We start from the raw sequence: 21836 nt of genomic DNA, 5'->3' as shown, positions 1-21836 counted from the left end.
GCAGAAAAAATAATGTATCTTATTTTAGCAAATTTTAAAGGGGGGGAAAAAAAACTTAATATTCAAAAGTAAAGACATAATAAAATTAATATATACTGTTAGTCGCTCTGGGATGAAGAAGTGCCTGGGGGGTACTCTTCATGAACACACAGTAAGCAGTAAGTTACACGACATCTAGCATGTATTAACGCTGAGCTCATGCAGTTACAAGGTTTTATGAAAGTTTCTGTTGAAAAACTAACTTATCATTCAGAAATACCTCACTCATTGCTCATTATCGAATATTGGGGATCATAATCAATTTAAAATTTTTTAAAATAATCATCTCTCAAATTGAATTTACTTATTCTTGTTCTATTAAGAATGAACAATTCTGCAAACGGTTAGTTAATCAAATTTTGTACCTGACTGTAAAAATAAACATTGCACAGCTGGACCAAAGATCTGCATTTTGGAGCGATGAACTTTACAGTGCACGTTCGCAGTTGCTTTAGATTTCCAAATATTTTGTCATACAGAACTGGATTGGTCTGTCCCCAAGAATCAATGAGTAGTAAAAAAGTTTTTTTTTTTCCTATGCGTAGGGCTTCAATACATTCTCTAAAAATTCTTTTTACTACTTTGTTGTCAATTTTACAGATTTGGATGATGTTTTCATTGTTTTGGTATTTTTTAGGCAATAAGGAATTTGGCCACTGTTTTCTGCACCCTAGGACTGACTTGAAAGCAAATGAAGACGAAGGGTAGCAATTTCTCAGATAATGTAGAGCTTATTGTGCAGTATATGAGTGTTACTTCAATAATATAATAATATAACAATAGTTGCTAATCAACTAAAGATTTTAATTCCTGTTGGGATGGTAATAACTACAGTTGCTGAGGTGAAATATGCTTGAATATCTACATCTATATCTACTATAAATAGTATATGGTGAGCTCAAACTACGAATCCTAATATTTCAATAGCAGCTATTGCAAAAATTATTCCTAAATTACAAAAAACTTTTGGACTGACTTGAAAGCAAATGAAGATGAAGGGTAGCAATTTCTTAGATAATGTAAAGCGTATTGTGCAGTATATGAGTATTACTTCAATAATATAATAATAGTTGCTAATCAACTAAAGATTTTAATTCCTGTTGGGATGGCAATAACTACAGTTGCTGAGGTGAAATATGCTTGAATATCTACATCTATATCTACTGTGAATATATGGTGAGCTCAAACTACGTATCCTAATATTTCAATAGCAGCTATTGCAAAAATTATTCCTAAATTACAAAAAACTTTTGGACTGACTTGAAAGCAAATGAAGATGAAGGGTAGCAATTTCTCAGATAATGTAAAGCGTATTGTGCAGTATATGAGTATTACTTCAATAATATAATAATAGTTGCTAATCAACTAAAGATTTTAATTCCTGTTGGGATGGCAATAACTACAGTTGCTGAGGTGAAATATGCTTGAATATCTACATCTATATCTACTGTGAATATATGGTGAGCTCAAACTACGTATCCTAATATTCCAATAGCAGCTATTGCAAAAATTATTCCTAAATTACAAAATCTTATTTTTTTACCTCTTTCATGTGAAATGGTATGTGAAATTATACCAAATCCGGGACTTCCTTCATTACTTGGGTCGCCAGAGTTAGATCATAGGTGGATTGGTATTGGCAGCCTGGAACACACGTAATAAAAATATCGTTCACAAAATTTTGTTAGATACCTGTATTAATGTCACAATTCAAAAATCTTTGGCGGCAGCTAGATTCTTGTAGTTTCTATTTCTGTTACAAATTTGGTTATTTTTCTTTGACTGATTTTATGCTTTCTTTTCAAGTTATTAACCCTGATTCAGAAGCTTTAAAGTTCAAATTGTCAAATTGGCTTGCAGCACTTAGGGCCGGCTGTTGCAAGTTTCAAGTCATGACTTGATTTTGTTCCCGAACTTCCAGGTATCCATTATAAGTCCATGACTTAATTAATGCATGTTTATTGGTAACAGTTTTACAATTTTTGACACGTTGCTCCCATTTCGCAAGATCTTTCTTACATTTGAAAAGGTGGCATCCTTTGGATGAACCTTACCTTTCACTTCAGTTCCATGGAATGTAATTACCTAATCTATGTTCTACCTTTTCTTTTCTCCAGGATTGTACTACCCATTTAGGTCATTAGAAGAATCGTGACCTGCAATTCCCTATAAAATTTTGTACTCTTCAATTTCAATGGTGTAATCAATTCATTGTACATTACAAGCTCCTCGTTTAATGTTTCCAGTGCGTATTGGAAAATATTTACAGTGAACAGCATAGATTTTTCCCAGATTTTCCCAGAAGGTTGCGATACGAACAGACCATTTCTTTCAAGGAGATGTTGCTAGTAGGTAATCATTGGCGTCTTTCAAACAGAATTTTACATCTTCATTAAAAGGGCTATCAATCTTTTGTTTTTCTTATCCTTATACTTTTACTGCTGAAGAGCTGGCAAGAAAACAGGCGTAACTTCGACGACATTATTTTTTTTATTCTGGTTCAATGCAATGCGTCAAAACTCTCAGACCACGCTAAATATTGAGTCAACTGTGAATTTGAACAATCTTCTATACCTGCTGATGCCCTATCCTCTCAGAGATATTATATTGTGTGCACCTACACAATATAATTAGGAAAAATCGTACAACATGGATAATTTTGTGACAAGCTCCATTCAGGAGTTTATAAAACTCCAAGCGATAAACAGTATATTAATTTTATTGTATAGGGTAAAGTAAGTTGTACAACTTTATTTTTGAATATTAATTTATAAGTGTATGTTTTTTTCAATCTGGTGAAGATAAAATATACAGTATTTTTATTCAAAATATGTGTAGAAAGCACATAAAAAATGAATAAGTAAAATGCATGCAGCAAGATTTGGTCCAGCAACATAGCGGTTATTAGACAAGCGCACTGCTGGGTGAGATACGGGGTCGCTCAAGCAGGGAATAATATTCAGTCTACTTACGTTGCTTAAAATTTCTAAAACATGTCTTTCTCAGGTATACTTGGCTATCCAGCCCAATGGCTTTGTGCACTTAATAGTCAAGAGGTAGGTTACCTTCCTCTCTGCCAAGTAGGGGACTCTTTATCAAAAACGTTAACATGTATGAACTTCAGATGATGTATTAAAAAAATATTTGTTTTTAGTATAAATATACATACATTGTTTTTTTACATGTGATTATGATTTAAATATAATTAATAATACTCTATTTTATGTATTTGATCACTTGGATAAACAAAACTATTTTCAAACTAAAATATTTTCTTTGTTCAAAAAAATGCATTGCTATTTTTTTTTTGTTTTCTTTCATTTTACACATTTATATTATGGTTCCATGTATTTATCTCTTTTTAAATTTATTGTATCTTGGACTCCCGTTTAGTGTGAAATTTTTTTTTTTTACTGTAAACATTTTTTTTGAAAAAAAAAAAAATAATGATATTCGTGAATAATTTGATATTCAATTCTAATAAAAAAAATCTATACGTATTTGCTAAAGCCTATTAAACACAAATAAATGTGGCAGAATTGTTTTACAATTAATCTCAGAATCATATGTTAGTTTACACAATCACAGTGTCAGGATACGTGAGAGGCTGGAATGTCATTCCTAAAGACATTAAGGGGCCCGCCTCGTCAGGGGTGTATGTGTGTTAGTGAGGCGGGGTGATAAGCGCGACTCTCGCTGGTGCTTCTAGCGCGGTATAGCCTCTAAGCGCAAGGCTCTGAACTGGCGCGCAGAATTTACGTAATCACAGGATAACTGTGAAATTTGAGCGGTGACCATAACATTATACTGCGGGGAAATGAAGATAAAGGTGTAATGCAAGTCCCTTAAGTGCTTTCAAGAATCTGTACCGGTTGTTTTAGGCCTAAAAATTACTCTGAAAACATGCGTTTTAGCCATTTTAACTCTTCTAGAAATACAGTTTAAAAACTTAATCCGAAATCAAAAGTACTTTTCGGCCCTCAGCGAACTCTTAAATGCTTTTCGTGAGCAGACCCCACTCGGATATCTTGAGTAGTTTTGAAATCGCGTTGTTTTTCCTGAAGCTCTGCACACCGTGTGTGTGCCCGGGTAGGCGGAGCCCTTAAGTAGAGTCTGGGAAGGAGAGGATGGTTATGAAAGTGCTCAGGCCAGGCGAGTGCTTAGTGGGGAAGAAACTGGTACATGGGGCCTTCTGACACATCTTCCCGACACCTTGGCGCAAGTTTCTACGCTCTTCAGAACATCCTGCATCTGCCGGACAGAGGGTGCACAATCCCATGCGAAGGCAGTCAAGTGAACGCACATTCTGCTGATGTGGGGAAACACCGGCACTGCATTTGGATAGCAGTAGGGACTGACATCAGGTCACCTCTGGGACACACAGACAAGACACTGATATGTCAGTGTGTCACTCCTCACGAGATAGTTTCCTAGTACAGGGTTTCAACCACGACGACGCTCATCTGCCCACGGAAAACGTGTTCATGGATTGCCTGCTTCATGTCGAGGTACCATGATTGCTAGCAAAGTCTCTGATTGGACATGTGGGGAACTCATTCCATCAACTATGATTTTCAGGATGCCTGGGCCAACCACAACAGCTGTGGGCCGAAGACGCTTCTACCGAAGCTGCAACGGCTGCAAGACTTTGTTCTAAACAACTTGCACATGTTTCTTTTTTTCATGTAGCGACTGCTACATGACGTGAGATCAGCCTGCCCGCTGTCTAATCAAATGTAAACATCGCAACTCACAACACATGGCTTTTTAACTAGTGTATTTGAATTTCATTTATTACTTTCTTAGTCATCGGGTGCATGCAGAGAGGAAGTGAAAAATGCCAAAACGGTTTCAGGTCACAATGTTAACGTACTTAATGATTTGAAGAAGAAAGATGCCAGAATGAGGAGCCAAACCACTTTGGGCATTGATAAACAAAGTGTACACGTACACCAATTTAAAAACAAGTGGTTTTTTTTTTTTATGGTTTTCTTACTAGCACAATGTAACAGACAAACTTATAGTGCAGAAAATATGTAACACTTTCAGGTTCAGCCTAATATAAAAGAAGGCATGATCAATGAGCCATACATACAGGAGCCAACCTACTCCGAAGTTTATTTGTGTTAGTGAAACGGGACAATGATTACAACGCTAGCGCGGTATTGCCTCCAAGCGCAAAGCTGCTGTGAACTGTCGATCAGTCTTCTCGTCGCCGATAGGACAACTACGATATCCAAGCGGTAACCATAACAGTATATGGTGGAGAAATGAAGATAAAGCTGTGATTCAAGTCCCTTGAGTGCTTTCAGGAATATGTACTGGGTGTTTCATGCCTAGCCCATATGAAAATATATGTTTTAAACATTTTCAAATCTTCTAAAAATATGGTTTGTTGCTCATCCGCCCTCAGCGTATTCTTAACTCGCATATCTTGAGCAGTTTTAAAATTGCATAGTTGTTTTATGTTTAATCTGATGCTCTGCACACCGTTTGAGTGCCTGGGTAGGCGAGCTCTGAACATGACAAATTTGCAACACATTAGCATATTTATGAAGTACTTCCGCTATTCAAGGTTTTGTTTGTTAAGCGGAAGAGCTACTGTTTTGTGTTGAAATTTGTCTTCAAATGTATGATGGATTAGCAAATAAATGTAGTTAAGTTACACATCATAAGTTGCTCAAATTATTTTGTGGGCTTCCAAACCATTTGACTTGAAGCTAAGCAAAAATATTTTTTTTTTTTGAGAATACATCCTACTTCAGCAAACTCTCTGAAGTTAAAATGTCAAAATCTGGTAGTGGTAAATTTATTGCAATTGTTTCCTGCCAATGATGCTCACAATGAATAAACAGTAAGTCAACATAATACTGTACATATGTATAAAGTTAAAGAGGATTCGATAAATTGTTACAGTACATGCACATGTTAAAAATAAAGTTAGAAGTTTCTTCACGATCTTTAAAATCCATTTTAAGACAATAATTACTCTTAAACACCATATTTTGCTTGTTCTTGCATTTTCTTAGCACTTGGTTATCACAAAGGTAATTTGTTTGAGAGGTTGAAATTAGAGCCTTCTTTGTATGAAGATTGTTCTCGTAGAAATAATGTGATATTATCTTTCACCAATAAAAATTGTAAAGAACAGAAGAGTAAGGTTTTTTTTTTCAGTTCATGCATACAGGTATGACAAGTTTTAAATAGTTATTTTGCTCTTTACATCACATGAAATTTACAACACGTAATAAAATAAAAGTTTTGCAATTTTGTGAAAACATGGGTATTTAACTAGCCCTGAAAAAGTTTGTATATGGTGATCAATTTGAGAAGCTAGTGTGTGCTGAAAAATAATATGTATTAAATTTGTTGTTATTGTTTGATGTGTTGAACTTGAAATGCAGTAACAAGTTATTGCTAATACCTGTTGAAAGGAATTAGAATTGAAATGCAGTATGTTTTTATATGATGGATGTTTGAAATCCTAAAAATTAACAGTGAATGGCTACTCTGAAATCAATATTGCAGTGTAAAGGTATGTTGTAGAAAAAGGTGGTTTCTATACAGTATTAATGTGTTATTTAATATATCTACTTTTGATAACATTCATCATCAAAGTCTAAAATTAGTAATAACATTAAATATGTGTAAAATAGTACACAGTAGATACTAATGTTTTGTGGATTGTTCTGTGTTAACTGTATGTACCTATACATTTTTGTGCATTGTAAAGCTGATAATTTCTAGTACCATTTTGCCAGTATCTTAATAAAATATATTTATTTATCATACACCACTGTGTTTGTCTTGAGTGAAATAAGGCCAATCAACAAGTAATATTGTTAAGTTTGCAATATATTCCAAGTTAACCCACCCCTCTACCCCTACTTCCAATTAAAAAAATAGTATTTAGTATTTTAAATTTTAGCAAGCGTATGACTTTTCCTGCCAGATTATAAATTGTATCAAATAAACTTTAATTTGTATCAAGAATGTTAAAACAAAGGGTTATTTTCTCAGTTGAATATATTAATAAAATTATGTTTTGAATTTAATTCATGTTTCTTTGTACATTCTTTGCCTCCTAGTGGTTGGTAGTTCCACAGGAGATTGAGACCCGAATCGACCGCATCCGGTTGGGCGTCACAGTGATCGAGCGGTCAGGCCTACCACCACGGCTATCTGGGTTCGATTGTGACTCGATAGTATAGTTGGAAGGCAAGCTGGTGAATTAACTTCAAACTTACTAAACCAGAGGTGGAAAATAAATTTAGTTTTGCAAACACATCACTATATGTGTATAAAGGTGGATCGGTTTGGATTTAAGACTAGTTAAACTGGTAATAATAAAATTAATAATAAGCCAGGATATCTGGTTGACTTTTAAGTATTAAATTCTGTAAACAAGGAAATACACATCTTCTGTTTTAAAAGTTTTAAGGGCCGGCCAGCTCAGATTAACTTACATAATATTTAAATATTTGACTTCAAAAGTGTACCTTATAACAACCTGATATGACGAAAGCATTTCAATACAAATTAAAAGCATTTGATTAAGATTTTTTTAAATAACTCTTCTTTTTAATCTATTTAATTACCAAAAACTAGTGTTATGATGATGTTTTGGTCCGAACAGTAGATTTATCAAAAGAAATAACTCAACAAACTTGTCTGTTCCCTCTTCATCTGGACAAACTTGCAAAACCTTCTCAATAAAAACATTTTCAACACCATGTTCATACTGAAATTATACCCTCACCCAGTCTTCTTTGATCTGAACGACTTCCTCATTTTCTTCATTATTGTCATCCATCAAATTCCATACCACTATCCTCTGATTCCAAGTCAGCCTGGTGGAACTCTGAGATGCTTTTTCTTGCTTCTGTTTGCTTCAGGTTCTTCATTACCATAGCGCATCTCCTTTAAAAACTGTGAGAGGTTGTTCATCGTAATTTCACTCTCCTGTCCTTCATTTGGTTGATCCGCAGGAAATGCAGGAAGTCTTTCAAGGACCCGTTCTCTTTTCAATGGGAACAAGCCCGCTTTTTCAAAACCTGAAGATATGTCCTTGCTAAGTTGGTCCTTTACGTTCATAATTTCTAATGTCTGTTTTTAAAGACAACGAAAAAAACTGTTTGTCAAATGACTTGCTGCTGTTCTTGGTTTTGAGCTTCCTTTTTTTTTTTCTTTCCCAAAACCAACCTCCAGTGTATCTTCGGCGACCTGAAAACAGCAACATCTTGTGCCAGGGTTAGTTGGGTTGAGTTGGGTGGTAAAAAAAACAAACGAGATGTCATTTTAAACACATATCTTGACTATAGCTGGTGACAAAAAATGCAAGCTCTAGTTATCCCCAATTAGGACCTTTCTTCCTTCGAATCTTCAGCAATATGGGACAACAATCTTTTGTATCCAACCGAGGAAGCAATGGCCACCTTTCCTGATGCAGTTGCAGCAAACAGTACTGATACCCCAGATTTTCTCTCATTTAAAACTCTCACTGGATATTTGCATCCCTTCTTAAGATAAGCTTTCGGCGACCTGGATCATCTGACAAACATGTTTCGTCGTAGTTTATTATGAAATGAGATGGAATGTCTTTCAGTGTAATTGTGACTTGGCCAAAATAATAATTAATAACCCCAGGGCTCACACTTGCTCGGCTTCTGATATTTTGACACACTCTTTGTGAGATTACATCTTTGTTCCTTTTCAAAAAAGCCCAGAGCCCAATCACGATCTGGAAGGTTGTCTCTAAATTTTGGAATATTCTTCCCCTCTCGATCCATATGAAACTTTACAAGCAACGGGTATCTAAAGTACTTAGTGGATACCACCAATCCGAACATTTTACTGACAAGGCCGCGGCTAGTCCCTGTTATTAGTGGCGCGACTCCGGCTGCTCAGGGGCAGTAGATTAGGGTTCGTGCCTCGTGGCCTAAGGGATCTAGCCTGCCCAGGATGACTTCAGGAAATAAAGTCCGAATGAAGTTTTTATGGTTTTATGCACGATAAAACATACCCTTTACATGGGGCTACAGCGGTCCCTCCTGTGGCAATCTCAATAAGGGCGATGCCCGGTTCCGCGCGCTTTAATTTCCCCGCACACTGCAAGGGGCGTCCCACCCGTACTGTAATCACGACTGAAAAGGCCTAGCTGTGGAGCGACGTCTCCCTGCGTCTCCCGAGCGCGACTCCTCCCCCACGTGTCGCGACCGCGACTCCCCTCCTCCGCGAGCCCGCGGAACGCGCGGATTGGCCACAGGCGGAGAACCACGGCCTAGGCGCCCGGTGAATAATACGAATAAAATAAATAAAAATATCAACTATAAAAACAAATTAATCTGAAATGAAATACAATACAAAATAAGAACATGCAAAAGGAAACACAAGTCTACACTGCACCCTTGGCGAGTAGAAACACTTCCATGAAGCACCACTCGGCAGGAGAAGGCATTGGCGTGACATATAGGCCTGTAAGAGTTAAGGAGGCCTTTGGGCCGACGTCATTACAATTGCTTCGACAATACCTGAAGGTTAAGGCTGTCTGGCCACCTTTTGTTCGAATCTTTATATTTGACTATGCACAGTACCGTTGAAGGGCAGACTTTGATAAACCACGAGCCTTAGCAGCTGCCCTTAATGACACACCTTCCTTTACTATCAGAACTGCATGTGTCACTCGGTCATGGTCAATCATGCATGTTTTCTTGAAATGGGTTCACTCCTGTATGTCCGACACATTGTTGTAGGTTAAGTTTATAACCTAGAATAACTCTACACAAAGAAATAAAAATTGTACAATTAAGCAATTACATGATTTTTAAAAATTTGTTACTACTACCTAAAAGCAAATTTAATCTGATAAAACTAAAGATATTCCATTCCAACTTATGTTATAATTTAACACTGTCCCCATTCACCCCTCAGTAAGTACAAAAAATGCAAGTATTCCTAAACAGTGTTATGAAAATTATCAATGACACAAATTTAAGGTTTAAATATTTAAATACACTTACCAAACATCAATAAAAACTATAATGTATTCATCAAAAAGATGTGCTTAAGCCACCTGCTCAGTTTATAAGTTATACAAATGACTACTATAAACAACAGCTGATTCTCATGTTGCCAACCTAAACATAAATAATTACTTAACAGTTTTTTCTACACAGTTGGAAAGACTTAAAAATTCACAGTATGTAATTTAAAAAAAAAATGTGTTATATCTTTAAATTAAAAATTAAATGTTTTATAAAATTGTTGCCCCTATTGACACCTTAGATCCTATTCACACCATTTTACAGTACTAAATTTGTGAGTTAAAATTTCCATCAATGCTACATAACCAACGTTGTTAGTCAGTAATGCAAATCCACTATATTTTACCAAATTTTGAAACAATAAATTATTGTGACCATGTGAATGACTATCGACATTTGATAGTGCTTCAAGCTTATTAAATCAATACACCGTTGAATCACTGATTGATTTATTTTCTATTGCACATGAATTTGTGATTATAATACAGTTTGGTTTTAAGACATCGAAGAAAGACACTTAGTATTAAAAATTTCTCATTCAGTTTGCTAACTAAAATGTAGTTGATTTCCCTGTTTTTTTCCCTGTCTTTGGGAACCCTCAATCTCTGAACCACTTGCGATCAACCACTCTCAAGCTCCGTTCCCGGCCAGGCGGAGCATAAGAGGTGGTCCCGTTGTCGACGACCTTCCCTGCATTTCGGCGAGATGGACTGGTGTCAGCGAGGTGGGTAGGTCTGTTCTGTCACCTATCACAAAGGCTGATCGCAAGTCTCACTCCACATACGTTGGTCGACCCATGCTCTTTCTATCTGTTTAGCTTTCCGGGTGCAGCCACGGCCTAACTGCAGCAGTGCCAACCGGACAACCACGCTGAAAGCCTTCATGCACGTCACACAATAAATAGGGACAAGATTATATGTCGGATTGCGATAAAACCAAAATGTGGCTAAAAAACATGAAATAGTTAGCAATTTCACAAAGGTTAGCTTAAATCACAAAAATATTACCTTTTATCAGGTAAATACATTGTACTTAATTTATTTAGCACAAATTTCGGGCCAAAATGAATGAACTAAATGGATTGGAAAATATTAATATCACGTTCGTTTCATCTTGCATCTCTAATTTGTAACACATTTTTACATCGATGTCATTGGCACATTTTCCATACTGAAACACACAAATTTGCTGATATATTTTTATTTTTCTGAGCAGTTCGTTCAAAAAAGTTATTATTAATTACATATTTTCTTATACAAGTGCATAATGTGTCATCAGATAAAATGAGACTAATTTGGTGAAATACGTTTTATAAAATATGTGTGTCATATTTCTTGAATATTACCTATTTTAAAACCCCCCCCCTCTCCTGTTTTAAAAACGAAATTGACCTAATAATAAAACCATAAAATCTGGTCCCTAACAATAAATAATTAACTCTGACCTAAGGTGCCCAGAGCTTGTGCCGAGATGCATCTGTCCTCCAACCATAGTAACGCAACATTCAGAGCAGGTTGGCTGCACTCGAGACATGCTTGCTTTTGGAACCACACAGCATTTTGAACTTACTTCGTAAAAAATAAAAAATAAATACCATGTCAAACATTTCATTCACTACAGACAAGTTGTGCCATGTAGCATTCACGGCCATCTTGCTCCTGAACTGCTTGCAGTTTGTTGTGGCGTGCTTCTACCGGTGACAGAGCTGAGACTGTCCGCCCTCCCTTCCCCAGTAAAGGCAACATTATTCATAAACTGCCTACAAGAATTTGTAAAGCAATTAGGCCCAGAGAAAGAAGCACGGTTCAAAATTATTTAAGAACTAAAAGATAATAGGTGGCGAGCTGAATTAGTTAGCAAAACTAAAGCAAAACCAAGATTTTACATTATCGCTTTTTACATTATTTGTACCATTTTAACCTCATTTGACACAACGCAATAAATTCCAGTTGATTACAACGTACCTACAATATGCTTCCCACAATTTATGGTTTATGTTATACCTACATACATTCGTTGTTCCCGTGTTTGCCATGCACGTCATTCATATGAAGATAACACTTTCGTGTGAAATATCAAATTCAAAATGCTGTTGGGAACACTAGTGCTGTAGCTCCTGGATTTTTGTATGTCCTCTTCCATTAAAATAGGTATTTACAGTTTGCTAACACTGGTCTAATAATGGTATACTTTTTAAGAAAATTTTAGCACGTGATGCTAGCACTACAGTTTATATTTATGGTCTTAATCTTTGTCAATGTCTGATAAAAATAACGTGGTCGGCAACAATTTGAAATGTCAGTAAGCATTAAATTTTGTCTTTTACTGTGAGTAATTAACTGACTTTTTATCTGTTTGTATTTTATTGAGATCGCAGCTTGTAAAAGATGGAAAACATTTTCAACTGATGAAAAACTAAAATTTTAAAGTGCATGCACAAGAACAAAGATCGTGTTTCACTCGCTCAGAGGTCAGGGGTGCCTATTTCAAATCCGAACACGTGTGTGAAATATTGCGAAATCATTGAAGGAAATGTAGCCCAGTGCGGTGATAAAGTACAGTATTTTCATTAATATTCATAACCTATAAATGTCTGGTGTTACTTGAATATAGTACTTCATTTTTAATTATTCTATTTAGATATGCTTCACACACACTTACTAATCAATAATTATGTGTATGTATATCAGAGTATTGTATGTTAAGGTCATATATAATCTCAATTTCTCTAAGCAAAAAATTATTTTTCATACATTTCTCTTATTTTACACTTTCTCACATTTCACAACATTTTCAGACACCCCCTTTAATAGTGTAAAAAAAAAAAAAAAAAAAAAAAAAAGTTCTACTGTATGTTTTTGACTGCCAGAAGAAAAAGCTAAGGATTTTTATAACTGGTTACTCAGCTCTAGGCTGTTAAAAGGGGGCGGCAGGAAACCAAGGGAATCCTGATGATTTTCCAGACTTCTTACTGCGTTTACCTTGAACTCTGGACGAAAATTACAAGTTTACGAATCCAATGGTAACCTTACAAGTTATGCTATGTGTGCAGATCACTTCTACGGTTATGGCTACAATGACATTTACAGTCTTTAGAATTTTTTAATTTTTTTTTTTTTTTAATTTGTGAGCTTGAATAGTTGTAACTTACGTTACGTAATGGGCAGGGGACCCAACAAAATTATTGACTCCTGGGCTCTTTGTTTCTCTCAAAAGCACTGCTGAGCTTGCTGAAGCAGCCATCGCGCCAATTACGTAGCAAGAAAGTTTGTATTCCTCCATACCCTGAAGGAGCTCTTTATGAATAAATCGTGAGTCCTGGCCTAAAAGACAAAGAATCTGATCTTATAAAGACTTTATCAATACTCTCCTGTTGATCCAAAGTTCTTGTCTACATGGCATGGATCACAGAAAAAGGCTTCGAAGAAGTACCTACGACAGGGTATTCTTCGTACAAAAGCACGTTTAACCAATTCAGGTCAAAATAGAACTAAATTATAAATACATATTTTTAAGTATAGCTCTATGGAAACTTGGATTTCATGAAAACACTAAAACAGGAAGTTATTATAATAGAAAAAAATATTAATTTATTTTCCAACATAGCATTATACTAGCATTGTTCAAAATGAGTCAGGGTGAAGTTGTTTCAGGCATTCTGACACATCAGATATTCTCTTTATTAAAAAATTAAACACTCTCTTTCCTTAGGTACACTATTAACAAAGGTCAGAAGCTTTCACGTTTATTTCAATGGATTACCTGGTCCTTGACAGAGGTGTATGTGAGATATCACAGTTTCTCTGTTCGCCATGCTAGAATCTTGCCTCAACAGCTCCACACAATTTTAATTTCAGTCCTGAAAACTACTGTATGTACACATTACATTAATTTATCTTCCAGCTATACATTCAGTTTTGTTACACAAAGTTTTTTTTATCACTAAACACAAGTACCTAAATAAAATTAAAACAAACAAAAAAGAAGTGTAAAATTGCTCGAAAAATTATTTTTTTTTTTTTACAAAAGTACGTAAAGAAAACTTAAACACAAAAATCAAAACAAAGTACATTATTACTGTGCAATATGGACGGCTTGATTTAAGACTATATGAGGAGATAACATCAGCCTGCATCTCCAACATTTTCACTTTAAACAAAATAATACTTCACACAAATTACAATGATACATTCAGGCGATGGACACTTGTCGAACAAGGTGTGTGGGAAGAGGTTTCACAATAGATGCCCCACAATACACTAGGCTGCAAATCAACCAAACATACTTTTCCTTCTAAAAACAAAGATAAAGGTAATTATTTAGCTGCATTTTAAAAAATTTACATAATTCTTGATTAACTAAAAACTACTATATCCTGTACACGTAGTGACTTTTAGACCTCTCAAAATGAATCATCCAAAATTGACACAACAGAATGGTACCAGTATGTTTGAATTGACCCATGTTATAGATATCCAAGAGGAATAAATACATGCATTCAACTAAATATTTTTCGTGAAAAAATAAAACCTTGTTTCACTGCACACATCAAGTTTGAACAAGTGGCCACCCCAATCTACAAAATACTCAAAATAAAGTGCAATTTTCTCACGACATGCAGACACTTAGGCTAAAATTATTGTTGTGAATCACACATCAGCAATACAATTGAAAAAAAAAAATGATAAGTTATAAAAATGTATGTATAAAAATCAATCTATATGACAATAGGTCAATGAAACACAGTATATATATGTGAAACCTCAAGCACCGAGATTACCTTACAACTTTTAACTACAATTGAACAATTACATAAAAAAAAATACACATATTAACATAAGAACTTATTTAAATGATGAACTTATCTGCTGCTTGAATATTTATTTTTAAATGGTAGCGGGGATTATATTTTTTCATTACATCAACCTAAAATCCAACAGTAAAAAAAAACCACATGGAAAAATTTATCTCTCAGTGTGCACAATGAAAATAAATATGTACATACAAATATTACTGCTGCTAGTGCAAACAATTATTTTTTTTTTAAATTTATAGAGCCCATATTAAACATTGATTTTATTGCTCTTTTATATAATGAACTAACTGTACATATACAGTTTAATAGTGTAAAGAGCATGATTTCAGCATGTAACTTTAGAAAGGAATCAGTCTGTTGGTACTTGTAATTTTGCTTTTAAACTATTAGAACAGTACAAAGACATATGAGAGTATGTGCATCTTTTTGGATTCCGTACTGAATAAAACATGACAGTTATTCAATCAATAGTTTAATACTGCTGGAAATATACTGTATCAATGCACACAATACTTCCAAATCACATAATGTCAACACAACATAAACCAGGCCACCATTTAAAAATAATGATTGAGACGGAGAGAGCTGTCTGAAAAGGGGGGGGGAGTGACAGGGGAGGAGAAATGAAGGAATACATTTTCCCATTAACAGTTAACCCTTAGCTACACATTTAACTCGCAAATTGGTCACATCCAACTCCACGTGAAGACTGTGTGGCCCGTTCTGCAATGACACGAAAGCGGAGAAGGATCATGTAAATGGAGATGAATCACGGAACGGAGTATCTACAATGGCACGCATGTGGACACAGACCCGCCAATGCACAACTCTTCCATGTACGTTACTCAGTATGACCAATAGAAGTAGAGTAGTTGACCGTGGTGGTAGCCACGTTTGTTTATGTGTTAAATATACAAAAAAATTCAAAAAAATAGTTTTCTGTCATTACTTTGAGGATAATTTTATTATATACGTAAATCTGACCGTATTATTTCTCTTATATCAAATTTATTTTTTTAAACTAAAATAAACTTTCATAACCAAAATATTAAATCTCATTGGTTGCCATTTGTTACTTTTCGTGCACTGTGGAAGCAGCAGCAGACGGATAATGAAACAATATTAACTTGCGGGTCTGCGATCCGTTTCCGTTTTTACGTTTCCGTAACAACGGGGCCTAAAGCAAATGGCTACTGCCTGGCTCACGCAAGTTGGCAGACGGAATGTACAAAACTAAAATTTACAGACGTCTCACAATCCTAGCAATCTCTCTTTTTTTTTTTTTTTTTTTTTTTTTGTGGAGAAGGTAGGGGAGTAGAGGGAAGTATGGTCAAAAAAGCATAGGTGTTAATGTGAGTACCGTATTTTTACCTGAATATATTGCAATGTTTTTTTTTATCGAAATAGTGGAAAATAAAAATGGACAGTGCATTGTAATCGAAAAATTGTGTCTTGCCACTGGAAACAGTTTAGATGAAAAACTGAACGGCCTGCCTGTAAACTGCATCACTTATGCCACTTTGGTCCGGGGCTCGCTAGACCTCTGCACAGGTGCGACAGATGAGACATGCAAGATGAAGGAGAGGGTGCAAATGGAGTTTGTCACTGGGTTATGTCCGCTTCTCCTCTCTGTGGCTGCCCAGACAATCATACATCACAGCATTCTTCGCTTTCTGAACAGCTGCCTTCGAACTACAGTCATAAAACACAATTTTTTTTCTAACTGCAGCTTGCTGTTTCAAAGAGAGTCTACTGACGAAAGTGGCACCAGAAAGGGTCTAGTAAATATGGAATAAATTTAATAATTTAAATACTTTCAAGTACATGCAATGCCATTTCCAATTCAGAAAGTATTTTTTTATAAACTCATAACCGAACAGTTTGGGGTCGAATTATATTCAGTCACATTATTTTTGGGTAAATGTGTAAATGCATATGCATTTTTATCATTTAAACAGTTTTATAAATTTGAGGCTAAGAAAGAATGCAACAGCAGTCAGTTATGGGTTATCAAATGCACACATGAGAAAAATTTGAACCAAAATCAAACAAATATAGTTGTTCTAGTTCAAACAAAGAATAATTTATAGTTTTACAACAAGATAATAATAATGGTTTCAAAAATCTGTGAGTATTAATTTTTTAAGTCCCCTGCCAACTTAGCATGTGTAGACTGAATAACACAAATTTTCTACATAAATATCAGAAGAAATAAACATATTCAGACGAGATTCCAAAGTACTATTTTTGCACTATGATTAAGCTACATACATAATTAAACACATAAAGACATACACATAAAATATTTCTTTCCCACTATCATACCACCAATCAAATTTGCTTTATCCCACCTTCCACTGATCAAAAAATGAAAAGGTAGTTCAAAAACACAAGTGCCACCCAGAATTCACAAATAAATTTTTTGATGACTGATAATTCTTTGTGAACCATTTGTTACCACTAACTCTCATCATCATTAAAACACACACTCAACTCAGAAAGAAATTGTTTTGAAGCAGAAAAATGTGGCGCTCCAAATGGCATCTCTAGCGAATGTTTTGACGATCTTACCACGGGGACTCAAAACTGTTTAAGCTCCTTGTACAGGCTGAGTCACGGCTGCTACTGCAGCTTCGACACGGTAAAAATACTTTTCCTACATATAACGTCTCTCTGATACGTATCTTATTGCTATTTGATACTAGCAACATGGCAGTTCGGTTTCTGCTTGTGAGTGAAAATGTAGCTTGCGCACCTTGTACCACGTGCACCAGCAGCCAACACGTCACCCGTACACTAACTCAGCCAACCTGTCCGCCACACCACGGCTGCAAGGAGCGGTTTGTAAATATTGTAACACCTAGCAGATTTCTTTTTAACTTCAAGAGACTCAGTTATGTTTGCCACTTGACTACCTCAATGACAAGTCAAAAGACAACAAAAAAATTTAAGCAGAAATGTTCAAAATATAATTAATTAATTATTGACACCTGTGTGAGAACCTAGAGACTCTAACAAGCAAAAAAAAAAAAAAAAAAAAAAAAAACTTTGATGTGTAAATTACGTATTATCTACTGGAATTTAATGCGTACACCATAATCAAGCAACCAAGCCATGACAAAGTAAATACACCTAGTTTCATAGCCGATAAAAGGAATAGAACAACTGAATCTACGAGCAGAAATCACAGTGAAACCTTTTTTTCAACACTTCTTGAGCGACCACGGGAAATAAATGACGCAAAATGCCGTCGCGTGTGTGAAGAAAAAAAAAAAAAAGAGGAATTCATGCTGGACTAGCGTTATGACACAGGGTCACAGAACGGTAGTGTGAAATACGAGGGACCGTGTCTACATCTGGGAATGTTTTTTTTCCTGCGTGGAATCATAAATGTAACAACTGCGCACATCGGCGTAACGCTTCGTGTTATTCATGAAACACATATCGGTACGCGGTGTTCGTGCCTGTCTGTTGCGTGGATCCGTGGGTGAGCCGAGGCGCCTGGCGGGTGCGGGCCGGACGAGTCGAGACGAGGCGTCGCCACGGCGGCCCCCGGGAGATGTCGAGGTCCCCGGGGCTACACCCCGGCGGAGCGCCACCGGCGCAGGGCGAGGGCCACCAGCGGGGCGAGCAAGAGGCCGGCGGGCGCGGGAAGCGACGACGCCAGGTTGTAGATGGGGCAGTAGGGACACTGGCTGCTGCCGCACACCTCGCAGATGTTCAGCAGGTACGTCGGCAGGGAGTCGTATATCGTCTCGTTGAACCGCTCTGGGGGAACAAGCCGCGAGCCGCTTCACGACACAAACCCCCCCGACCTCTCTCTGCACTTTCCTGTTTTATCGCGAACATTACTTCAATTTTACTACAAAAACTTGACTTTCCCAGCCTGTTTTTTTGGATCACAGCGACAACCGTAAACTTATATGTAAACACACTGCATGCAGTGGCGTAGCCAGGACTTGTGTATGGGGGGTGTTAAGAAGCATCCCCCCCCCCCCCGTATTAAAGCGGGGGGTTCGGGGGTCCTCCCCCGGGATATTTTGGATTTTAAGGTGTAAAATAGTGCTATTTTAGCAGATTTCGGTACTTAAATTTAAATATTTTAATGGTAAAAATTTCATTAATTTTAATATGAAATTTGTTTGATCAATAAGAAATTAATAAAAGATTTGGTGCTAAAGGGGGGGGGGGGGGGTTGAACCCCTAAAACCCCCCCCTGGCTACGCCCCTGACTACATGTCATTGCTATTATATGATTTCTTATGGGTTTGAAAATTCCAGAATCATAGTAAATGTAAACCAAATTTTTCCTACCAAAATATTTAATAATCATTATGTTAACAATTTATATTAAATACACACACAACTATTTTATACAGAACTAAGATATTTTATCAACCAAAACCTTGAAACACATAGGTACCCTTTAAGGCACACTGGTTGAGAGGGACTGGTATAAAAACTTTGCATATTACTTTTTTTCTGTTAACTTTGACGCCAGATACCACACATTGCCTGTTGTTTGTAAAATGAATGGTGCAAAACATTCACAATTATAATTTTGGCAGCACTAATTTCATTAAAAGTCGCTGACTAAATGTCAATATTCTGTGCTGTTTAGTGTTAACACAGGTGAGAAATGCATTCAATTTTACCTCTATAGCATTTCCTCCACATTTCTTTATTAAGATCTGTTAACATGGCAGGTTTGAAGTGAGCCCTAAAGAAGATTTTCTTATTACTCAACATAAATATTATTAAATTTTCAGAATTTTCTTAACAAAGTTTCACTGTACTGAGAGTGAAATTAGAGAAAGCCCTTAAAAAAATATATATATCTATATATATAATATTTAATGTAAAGATGGACCAATTGAATCCTTGAAGCCTCAAATATCATCTTTATTGAAATAATTTGAAATTCAAATCATTTGAAATACTTGCAAAGAAAAAAAATTATAAAAAGAAAAATATTGGAGAAAATGTAGTAAACTGAAAAATTCAACACCAAATACTCTGAATTTTACTAGGTATATTTGTGCTTTTTTATTATTACCTATAGTATCACAGTTATCCCAGATATTAAATTATTTTAATAATTAACTATGTAAATAAAATTATATGAAATACTTCTGGAATTTTAGTTAGTGAAACTAACAAGTACAGGGCTGAATACTTTAAAACCATAGTCAAACAAATTTTTATTTTTATCTCATGTACAATATTTATTATTTACCATTGAGCCCTAGATTCAGATTTGAATTCAAGAAAATTTGGATTCAACCCATTACTAGTTTTATCCATAACATACCTGGAGCATAGTAGTCGTATACTCTTGCTGCCAAGTAGCGAGACATGTTCGCTACAGGATACCACCTCTCGATTGTGAAATTAATACACGTGTCTGTCATGTCCAACTGAAATGTAACGAACACTTGACATTAACCATACTAAATAAACAAACATTAAAAATACACAAATTTTAATTTTTTTTTTCATCTGTTGAGAAAATTTATCACTACCAGGCCTGTGCAAATATCAGTTCTTTAGTTCAAAACAAATCTGAATACAATCATCAAAATATTCTCGAGTACGGATATCAAATTTAAAAAGCTAAAGTGGGAAATTATTTTTGTCACTTTTTTTATGACATTTTAAAATTTAAATGTCATATTTTAAGAAAGATTTGTACATGCAATGACAATAGATTTTAACACTAATATGGTTCAAAATAATAATAACAACAACAACAACAACAACAACAATAATAATAATAATGTTAGGGATCTTTTTTGAAGAAGTTACAACTCGCTCATTGCTTGCTTTTAACTCATAAAAAAAAAAAATCCAGACTGCATACTTACTCATTTATATGTCTAAGCCTCAATGTCGATATTTATACGAGATTACATGAAACTGAATGAATTACAAATATTAAATTATTTGTTTTAATATTTCAAAATTTAAATATGTATTTTGTGCAGGCCTAATCAATACCAAATACCAACTGACTCACATAATCGAAGTAGAAAAGAACTTTCCGCTCCAGGAATCGTGCTCGACGCAAGTTGTACACCTGCCGTGACAAGATGTAAGCATCCAAATCCTGTTGTTGGATGATGTAGCCTGTCGGTATGGCCACATCCAGGACGGCCATGCCAGAACGGATCGACTCGTTCACATTCGTCCACCTGGGCCACGCAAGATGTACACACCGACTATAACACTTTGATGTCAACCAGTGAAAAATGTGCAGTCAAAACTACAGTAGTGGAGTCCCGCTTATCCAAACTAATCAGGGCCAACAAACATAAGGATTACCCTATTTTGAGATTAGAAGTATAACTGCCGTAATGCAAAAGTGTGTAGTAAAATACATCTCTAAAAGCATATAGTTCATCACATAACACAGCATATATTACTTTTACAAGCACAAAATTGGGTCATGGCAACACATATAATTTTTAAAATATAAATTATAAAATAATTTTTTAATATATTTTTGTCACATCACTTGTTTGGATTAGCCACATTTTTGAATTAGCAGGGTTCCGATAAGTAGGACTCCACTGTTTATACAAATTTTCCCTGTGATACACACAGCATAAAGCGTAGAAAATTAAAAGAAGAGTGGCAGCTACAAGTAACATATTTTAAAGGCCTGTCTCATTGGCCATGATGCCAATGCCATATGAATATGTGACTAAGGAAGGACTAAGAACTACTACTCTGCAGAAAAACAGACTATAAACTAATAAAGAGTAGCCACAATGAATTCAATAAAGAAAAAAACTATTCAGTTATGAATACTTGTACCTTGGTCTCAGGTAACTAATTGACTTTTGAAAATCTTCAAAAAAAAACATACATTTTTTTTTTTTAAATTTAATTTTGTTTTGGCTCTATGTCTAATTGGATGGTAAGGTCATCGGAGACAG

At 35.5% G+C, this 21836-nt stretch overlaps 1 protein-coding gene across 1 annotated transcript in view; it reads right to left on the bottom strand.

The window, feature by feature from the left end:
- Positions 1–13649: 13649 nt before the first annotated feature.
- LOC134540129 (CD109 antigen-like) overlaps positions 13650–21836 on the bottom strand; it is a 487552-nt gene continuing 479365 nt past the window's right edge. Inside the window, exons 39-41 of the mRNA XM_063382655.1 lie at positions 20915–21089; positions 20210–20315; positions 13650–18666 (exon numbers count right to left, since the gene is read on the bottom strand). Of these exons, the coding sequence (XP_063238725.1) occupies positions 18476–18666; positions 20210–20315; positions 20915–21089 (472 nt within the window). The 3' untranslated portion in view covers positions 13650–18475. The remainder of the gene's footprint in view (positions 18667–20209; positions 20316–20914; positions 21090–21836) is intronic.

The sequence above is a fragment of the Bacillus rossius genome, chromosome 16, assembly GCF_032445375.1.
Source record: "Bacillus rossius redtenbacheri isolate Brsri chromosome 16, Brsri_v3, whole genome shotgun sequence".
Taxonomy (NCBI): Eukaryota; Metazoa; Arthropoda; class Insecta; order Phasmatodea; family Bacillidae; genus Bacillus; species Bacillus rossius.
The sequence above is the reverse complement of the archived record's forward strand: the minus strand, read 5'-3'. Positions and strand labels throughout refer to the sequence as shown.